At 35.7% G+C, this 8,458-nt stretch overlaps 1 protein-coding gene across 1 annotated transcript; it reads left to right on the top strand.

The window, feature by feature from the left end:
- The first annotated feature begins 1,327 nt into the window (after positions 1-1,327).
- On the top strand, positions 1,328-3,913 carry LOC149540788 (arogenate dehydrogenase 2, chloroplastic-like). The gene is made up of 6 exons (XM_089801869.1): positions 1,328-1,654; positions 1,733-1,904; positions 2,454-2,621; positions 2,832-2,914; positions 3,152-3,221; positions 3,501-3,913. Exons 1-6 carry the CDS (start codon positions 1,461-1,463, stop codon positions 3,723-3,725), a joined length of 912 nt encoding a protein of 303 aa, XP_089657995.1. The 5' UTR covers positions 1,328-1,460; the 3' UTR covers positions 3,726-3,913.
- The last annotated feature ends 4,545 nt before the right edge of the window (positions 3,914-8,458 follow it).

Raw genomic sequence — 8,458 nt, 5'->3', positions numbered from 1 at the left:
TTTCTAGTTTCATATGATCATTAGGTTTAATAACAAATTCAACTAACGATAGATCCTTACTTCTATTTCTTTCCAGGGCTTCGTGGTCGATGCTTCTAGTAAATTTGGCTTCTGTTGGCACGACTGAAGGGCTTGTTTGAACGATCGCTCGTTGCTTCCAACTACTCTGCGACTGGAGTTTTCCCTTTGCTCCCCATGTTGCTTGCCTCCTATTTTAGACATCGTCGAAAGGAATGCAGGGGAATCATCATTGTGGGGTTTATTAAATGTAGTCGATGTTAAATGTTGGAGACAGGTTGTTCTCCCGAGCGAGGCCGAGGCCATAAATGCCTCGTACTAGGGATTAATTCAAGGGCTCTACAGCCTGAAGTTGCAGAGCCCTTGCCTCCTCACAACTTGATTTACTATATTTTCAATTAAGGTTCATAATACTACTTTCTTTGCAAAAGCATTCGTATTTTTTCAGTCGGCTAAATCAACACTCACTTGTTTCTAAAAGGTGATGATTCATTTTGTAGCATATTTTATAAGTTTAAAAGAATGTATTATTTATATATTACAAATTTTGAAGATAATTGTCTAAAAAATTCTTATGGGAACTTCCAAATCTAAACACTAACTTATTCTTCAATAGATCTATTTAACTCTTTAAAAATACAATCTAAAGTTCCCTTCAATAGATTTTAAACTATCATTTTGTCGACCTTACTTACTTTTTCAACTCTAATGATGCATTTGTATTTTCTTCTATGCGAATAATTACAGTGCTCACCATTGAGTACAAAAGCAAGCAGTATATTTTATTGCTAGCATATTTTATTTCATCCAAATCTTAGCACACGCTTGTAACTTGATGTTTCCATTGTTCTTATATTTTATTTCATCAAGTTTCTTTGCTCTCAATTTCTTTATGTATTTAAATCAGAATTGAGATGTTAGAAGCAATTAAAAACTTCGACTCGTGCATTTCAAGCGGGATAAATCAGGTGTCAATTCAAGCGCTTACGTTGCCTCAATCTGATCCATTCTTCTGGGAACCATAGCAATTCTTCCTCGCCGTGTACAACATGACAAGAATCTGATCCATTCTTTTGGGAACCATAGTAATTCTTCCTTGCCGTGTACAACATGACAAGAATCTGATCCATTCTTTTGGGAACCGTAGCAATTCTTCCTTGCCGTGTACAACATGACAAGAATCTGATCCATTCTTTTGGGAACCACAGTAATTCTTCCTGGCCGTTCCAAAATGACAGGGCGCCTTGTCAGCCCTAGTTTCGTGTGAGGTTTCAACTTATCTAATTACCAAGTTTGTAGAGGGATTTGGAACTTTCTTGGTGGATTTTGCCTTAAGCTCAATTTAAAAGGCACTAAATATTTTTTGGTCCGGCTCAAACACATGGAAAATCCATCTTTCTTCGGATCTTGTCTATTACTCTGATTTTCGAAGGTGCTCTGCAATGGCGTCCGGGGCCAACAAGGTTGCAAAACAGGACAAAATAAACTCATCTATGATGAAGATCGGCATTGTGGGATTTGGGAAATTTGGGCAATTTCTGGCCAAGAGAATGAGAAGGCAGGGCCATTCGCTTATTGCTACTTCGCGCTCGGACTACTCTGATGTTTGCCAGGATCTAGGAGTCACATTCTTTGGGTAATTAATTCTATTTTGCTGCTTCTTTTGCTTAGATTTTAATGGTGTGCTCATTTGTGAAGGATGTGGTGAGTGCAGGGATCCTCAAGAGTTCTTCAAAGAGCGCCCGAATGTGATATTGATATGCACAACCATTCTGGCCATGGAATCCACTCTGCGTTCTCTTCCATTGGAGGAGCTTAACACTTCTAACACTCTCTTTGTAGATGTGCTTTCTGTCAAAGAGTTTCCCAGAAATCTGTTTTTGGAGGTAAGCAAGTTACATCTCTAATCGGGGATTTTTAAAAATTGGTGAATATGTTTGCGTTTCTGATGTATTTTTGTTGTTGTTTGGGATTTTATTACCATTTTTATCTGTATAATTGAACATACAGCCTGGTTTATGAGCTGTTTGAACAAAAATCTTTACAATAAAAGCGCAGGGTCATCCCTTAAAGTCTTCATATCTATCTTTTAGGTTTTAACAGAGTTCTGGATGCCCTCTTTTTCTTTCTTGCTGCACTTTTAGAGCCTTGTATTGTGATAGATTCTTTCGCTTTTAGTGCCTCAGTTTTTAAATCTTGGGCCAGTATAAGCACCTGCTATCAATTTCCTGAAAAAGTTTCTGACACTTGCAGTGACATATATACTATTAATTTCTTGAAAAAGTTTCTAACACTTGCAGTGTTTGAAATCTTATATACACGTCTTTTTATGGGGCCCTTACCTCTACCATAGGAGAGCCTTTTCATGTGCTGCTTAATAATTTATGAATCTTTGAAGATACATTAAATTTTCTGAAACCTAATTATTATTGCAGGTTTTACCAGAGAAATGTGAAATCCTGTGCACTCATCCAATGTTTGGACCAGAAAGCGGCAAAGACAGTTGGGTCGGTCTTCCCTTTGTCTATGATAAAGTCCGCATAAGCGAAGAGGGCAGCTGTGTACAAACGTGCAATGATTTTCTCTCGATATTTGAATCTGAGGTAAGGGTAATCACTCCTTTCCTTCTGCACATCCCTAACAGAGAACATGCCAAAGCTTGAAAATTGAAATATTTTGAAAAAAAACCCACTCAAATGATGAAAACTACGATAGGTGTTTAAGATTGATTTGGACAAACTTTTCCCCGAATTCTTAATTCTTAACCTTATCCATTGCGGAAGCTGCAAGCCCTGAAATCTGCCTGTTTGCAGGGGTGTAAAATGGTGGAGATTTCATGCTCAGAACATGACCGTTATGCTGCAGAAACTCAGTTTTTGACCCACACCGTGGGAAGGTTAGTTCAATTTCAGTTGATAGATAGATAGTTGGGAACATTTAAAGATGTATATTTTTACTGTCATATATAATTATTCTAAATCCTGAATGGGTTTACTTGATAATTAAATCCCGGTTCCAACACTGACAATCAGCAGCTTTTATTAAATGGGTTTTATTATTATTATTATTATACAACTCCTTGGACTCCATATTCATACCACTGGTTTTAACAATGCTGGCCAATTTTCCACAGGATATTGTCACATATGAACTTGGAGCCCACACCCATTGATACAAAAAGTTACGAGACACTTAGGCAATTGGTAAGTATGTTTGTATATTATTTTTAGATTTCAAATTACATTTGATGATCTATTATCAGAGTGATATAGAATATAAGAACGAAAAGATGGATCACAGAATGAAATTGATGAAAACACACCCATTCAATTTCAGTAGCAACATATAAACAGCTTAGTAGACCGTTGAAATCAATTGACTTCAAGTGTGCATATATTTGCTTTGAAAAGTTCATAGCAGTCGATGGATTTTATTTCTACTTCTATTTATATATAAAGTTTTCTCTCTTGGGATGTGTGTAGACTGAGAATATGTCTGGGCATAGCATGGATCTTTACAATGGGCTGTTCCTATGCAATGCGAATAGCATGGAGCAAATAGAGAAACTTGAGAGAGCCTTTGACACTGTGAAAACTGATCTGTTTGGAAGATTGCACGCTATGATTAGCAAGCAGCTTGTACACAGAGTCTCTGCCTCTTCTACCATGGACGCCAATCCCCTCAAAGAGGCTGAAAAAAAGAGATAGCTTTGAACCACCTCGACTTGGAGGCAGTTAATCATATAAAACTGCTAAGCATTGCATTTGGATAAGTTTCTGCAATCAAATATATAGTGTTTTTAAAGGAAAAATAATGTAGGGTAATTAATTGTGAATCAAAACTATAAGTATTTTATTTAATAATTAAAATGTGTGTGATCTATATGACAAATAAAGTGTGAGGCCTATATGACAATGAAGTTTTATGATGAGAAATAGTAGATATTTTTTGGGCTTTATCTATGTAGGAGTCTAAGAATTGTCCATCTAGCTTCTACATTGCATCAAGAAATCAGTAATATGTTTCACACATAATAAATGTATCATAATAGGTTTTTGGTGCATTTTAGGAGCTATGTAGACCGTTGTAGTCTCTTATAATCTATGAATCTATGATTGCTAACTTAATCTTTGTATTTTTTTTTGGCTTATCTGTCAAGAAATTAATAATGTGTTTCACACATAATAAATATATTATAGTAGGTGTTTGGTGCATTTTAGGAGCTGTGTAGACATTTGTGGTCTCTTACAATCTATGATTGCTAACTTAACCTATGTATTTATTTATTTATTTTTGCTTATTTGTTTGTCTAAGATTTCTTTCTAAAATTTACTAAAATATCTTGAGATTGTAATAGTTATAAATGACATAATGACTATTGATTAGTCACAAACAGTCAAGTTCTCCCAAGTTGACATTTGGAAATTAGACAATGGTCAAATACAACAAACTTATGTTTTGAATTAGGCAAGTAACCACTTTAGGGGGTTGTCATTTTACAACAACACAACAAATGCTCTGAAGGATATAATACTGCCACAATAGAAGTGGTGGGGGGAAACAATAGGCCACTAGAGGCACATTGTCAACAAAATAATCAAGGGACACAAGGAGTTTTCAAGGCCCTGATTGGCCACTTACAATGCAAGTGCCATTGACAACACACTACTAGTGACCCACCAAGTGGGGCCCAAAGGACATCAAGGTGACAACAAAGCAATCGTGAGGCCAAATAATGGGAACAAAATCCAATTGAAGGTCCCTTATGCCAAGTACAACTCCTTTCAACCTCTAAATGAATGAAAATCACCTCAAGAGTAGCAAGAGAGGAAGAATCCCAAACTTGCCCCATAGGACATGGAAAGTTGTCAGGAACTAACTTGTGGTATACTATACAACTAATAACATACTAGATAATAGAGAAAGAAGGAAATAGTAGTTTGATTTTATTCACTAATAGACATATATTTATACAATAGATTGGCCCACTAGTATTCCTAAATGACTACTTCACAAATTGACAACAAACTACTTTATGATTGATAACACACACATGATAATGGATAGGTAGATAACTCTTGACAGCTAACAAGATCTAAGAGACAAATCTACAACTAATTGTTGTTTCAAACGAAAACTTATGACACATACATGCACAATTTACTTAAATTAAATATTTGTTGCCAACAACTCAAACATGGTTTGCAACATGTGCAATATTCAGTTAGAATTTATTCATTAAAGTTTTAGTAATTTCAACACTAACAGTGTCTTTGGAAATAGTTCATAGACCAGTAAGACTTCCTTGAGTTGCTCCCAAATGTTAGTATAGTCATGCAACTTTCATCCAAGTTTCCAACACCATTGGACACCATTTGCACACAAAAGACCTCATAACCCTCGTAAAGGCATGATACCAAGCTTTCATATTTTTATATCTCCTTGAACTATTGGACACCAATCCCCACGCATGTGTCTCATAATCCAAATGAGGTGCACTTTCTCTAATTTGTTAGCACCCCAGACTATTAAACATCCATCTAGCCTCTATTGCATCCTTTCCTATCTTCAGTGTATTGATTGCTTCAAAATAAAATAAGTTCTCTATTTTCAATGATGTCATCATCAATAACAACATCAGGGGATTCGACATGAACAACTATATTTACCAATTCTTTAATTTTACCTTTGAGAAGGTCATTTGCACAAAGCTTACAATGGATTGCAGTATGCCCTACCTTTTTGCAATAGAAACATTCAATTTCAGTCTTACCAAACATTCTCTTTCCCATTTTTTAAAGGCATTTATAGGTACTATTTTAGTGCCATTAACTATGCTCCACAAACTTATATTCACCAATTGCATTTGCATTTTCACTTTCCATTTCTAAAAAATTTGACCAATATGCTTTTCCAGAGGCATATCCATTTTTCAAAAGTTTTACTATAAAAAAAGAAAAGCATACCTTACAATGTTGCACAACAACAAAAATTTTCATAGCACTAGGCTTACATTCTCACATTAGCAACTTCTTTTGAGAGTCAAGACAAAGGTGGCCCTTATACCATATTAAAAACAAAGATATTGTACAATTGATAACATATTAGAAAATAGAGAAAGAAGGAACTTGCAACTTGATTTTATTGAATAATAGATGCATATCTATACAATAGATTGACCCACCAATATTCCTAAATGACTGCTGAATAGACTAACAACAAACTACTTTATGATTGACAACACATTTATGAAAATGGATAGGTAGATGACTCTTGACAACCAAGTAGATCTGAGAGAGATATCCACAATTAATTATTGTTTCAAACTCAAACATGGTTTGCCACATGTGCAACATTCAATTATTATTTATTCACTAATGTTGGAGCATTAATTTCAAAAGGTACAAGAGTAAAAAGAAACCACTATCGTGATCGAACAAAAGGGACAATCTACTAGCAAACAAAAAGAAATTGGGAGTGAAAACCACTTTGATCACAATAAAAACCCAAAAATAGATAGGCTATAGGTAGCATGTCAACCAATCTAATTCTCCATGCAGAAGAGCCAACATCTTCATAATTAAAAATATGGTAGGAACCTCCATGGCATAATCCTATCTTCCAATCTAAATACTAACCCGCTAAATAGTTGAAAATACACCATGTTGTTTCTAGAGAGCAAGAATACTCTTCATCAAACAAAACCACAACTTCCACCAACAATAAGTACAATACATCATACCTACAAACATCTCAAGACGCCAAAAATCCCAAGTCATAGGCATAAGCTCTATATTAGTACAAGTTGCATCATCAACAAATGGAGATAGTATTGGTAGTGGGCCAACATCCCTCGCAGGGTTCGTGAGATGGCTTAATTGCCTCCTATGGTTCCATAAGACTATTGGTTGTATCAGGCATTAATAGGTCAATCTTTTGGTGCAACAACAACCCTATCCTTTCTAACAATTGGCATCAGAGCTTGGTCATAGGTTTGAATCCTGCAAGCCACGACAAGTGACGCTGGGAGGGCGATTGTTGGCAGTGGGCCAGTGTCCCTTGTAGGGTTCACAACATGGCTTTAATTGCCTCCTATGGTTCCATAAGACTATTGGTTGTATCAAGCATTGACAGGTTGATCTTTTGGTGCAACAACAACCTTGTCCTTTCTAACAGATAGAGCCCTATTAATACCCTCCTTTAGCATCCCCACATAACCAAAGACTACGAAAAGGGTATCCAAAAGTGATAGAGCACACACATTAGCATTCAAACTATTTCATTTGTTATTGAATAAGAATGACCAAACAATAATACATATTCAAAACATCAATGATTTTCTATTCACCAGCATCCTTCTACAATGTTCAACAAATCTTTAAATAGCTAAAATACTCTCAAAACTCAAAAAATAGAAAACCACCCTTTTTTGGCAAATTCTTCCAATTCTTGAATTTATCATTTTTGTGAATTCTCAAAACAAGTCCTAGAAAGCATGATTTTTCCTAAAGTTTCCTTAGACTAAGATAAAGATGAACTACCAACTAATCTTCAAAATTAGAAGCATAAATTTGAAGTTATTACAAGAAACATAACTCTAAAAATCCACAAAAGCTAAATTTAGGGGTTTAAACATATTTTTTGGCTCCCCGAAAATTGTAGAAATGGTCACCGATAGAGTAGAGCTAAGTTGGCATTCCACACAACTCCTCATGAAGCCAACTATGAAACTTAAAGAAAAACCCACTTAAAGTTATGATCCTTAGAAATTGCTGCATCAAAAAGGTTATTTATATCCCCTAGTCCATTCTAGTTAGACCATCACACATGCATTGAGTATAGCAATACTATTGAATAAGGCATACATCAAAGGCCTTACCTCACACCAAAGCACATGATGCAAACTAGAGAGAAAGCCTCTAAGGCTCCAAACACACTAGGGCTTTAAAAAATATCCCACAAGGGAGTCACCAACATGCATAAGGGGAAAAAGTCAAAGCCTACTCCAAAAGAAATCAAACCATTGAGCTCCACATAGGCCAAATATCCACAAGAAATCCGCAACCATCCATTATGTAAGAAGAGAAAACACACACAAATGCATATGCCCTCCAGGTAAGAGTAACCATTAACATTAGAATCTACCAACTGCTTTGAATCTCACACTCATCGAACTAGAAATGACTTGTAGCAAAGAGTGAAGACACCATAGTTAGTTATGACTAAAGAGGACGCTAGCCATGAGAGTAAATCTATAATCATCATTAAATACTTTCCCATCTAAACCCAAATCAACACACCAAAATAAGGGGTGCATAGGAAGGGGGAAAGTAAAGAAGAGAAATTAGCATCTCAATTAAGGCACTGTAGTGAGTCACAAACCAATCAGTCCCTAGAATGCAGACATTCACCACCAAAAACTTCTCAAGGCCAATAAGAA

This window comes from Cupressus sempervirens, chromosome 9 (genome assembly GCF_028749045.1).
Source record: "Cupressus sempervirens isolate cs-2001-9-10 chromosome 9, ASM2874904v1, whole genome shotgun sequence".
Classification (NCBI taxonomy): Eukaryota; Viridiplantae; Streptophyta; class Pinopsida; order Cupressales; family Cupressaceae; genus Cupressus; species Cupressus sempervirens.
Note: the sequence above shows the minus strand (reverse complement) of the source record. Positions and strands in the feature narration are given on the sequence as shown.

Excerpts from the sequence above, each read along its gene's own strand:
- LOC149540788 (XM_089801869.1), top strand. The coding sequence starts at position 1,461 with ATGGCGTCCGGGGCCAACAAGGTTGCAAAACAGGACAAAATAAACTCA. Across the intron at positions 1,905-2,453 it reads CCAGAAATCTGTTTTTGGAG|GTTTTACCAGAGAAATGTGA; the intron begins GTAAGCAAGTTA and ends TTATTATTGCAG. Across the intron at positions 2,915-3,151 it reads TTGACCCACACCGTGGGAAG|GATATTGTCACATATGAACT; the intron begins GTTAGTTCAATT and ends AATTTTCCACAG.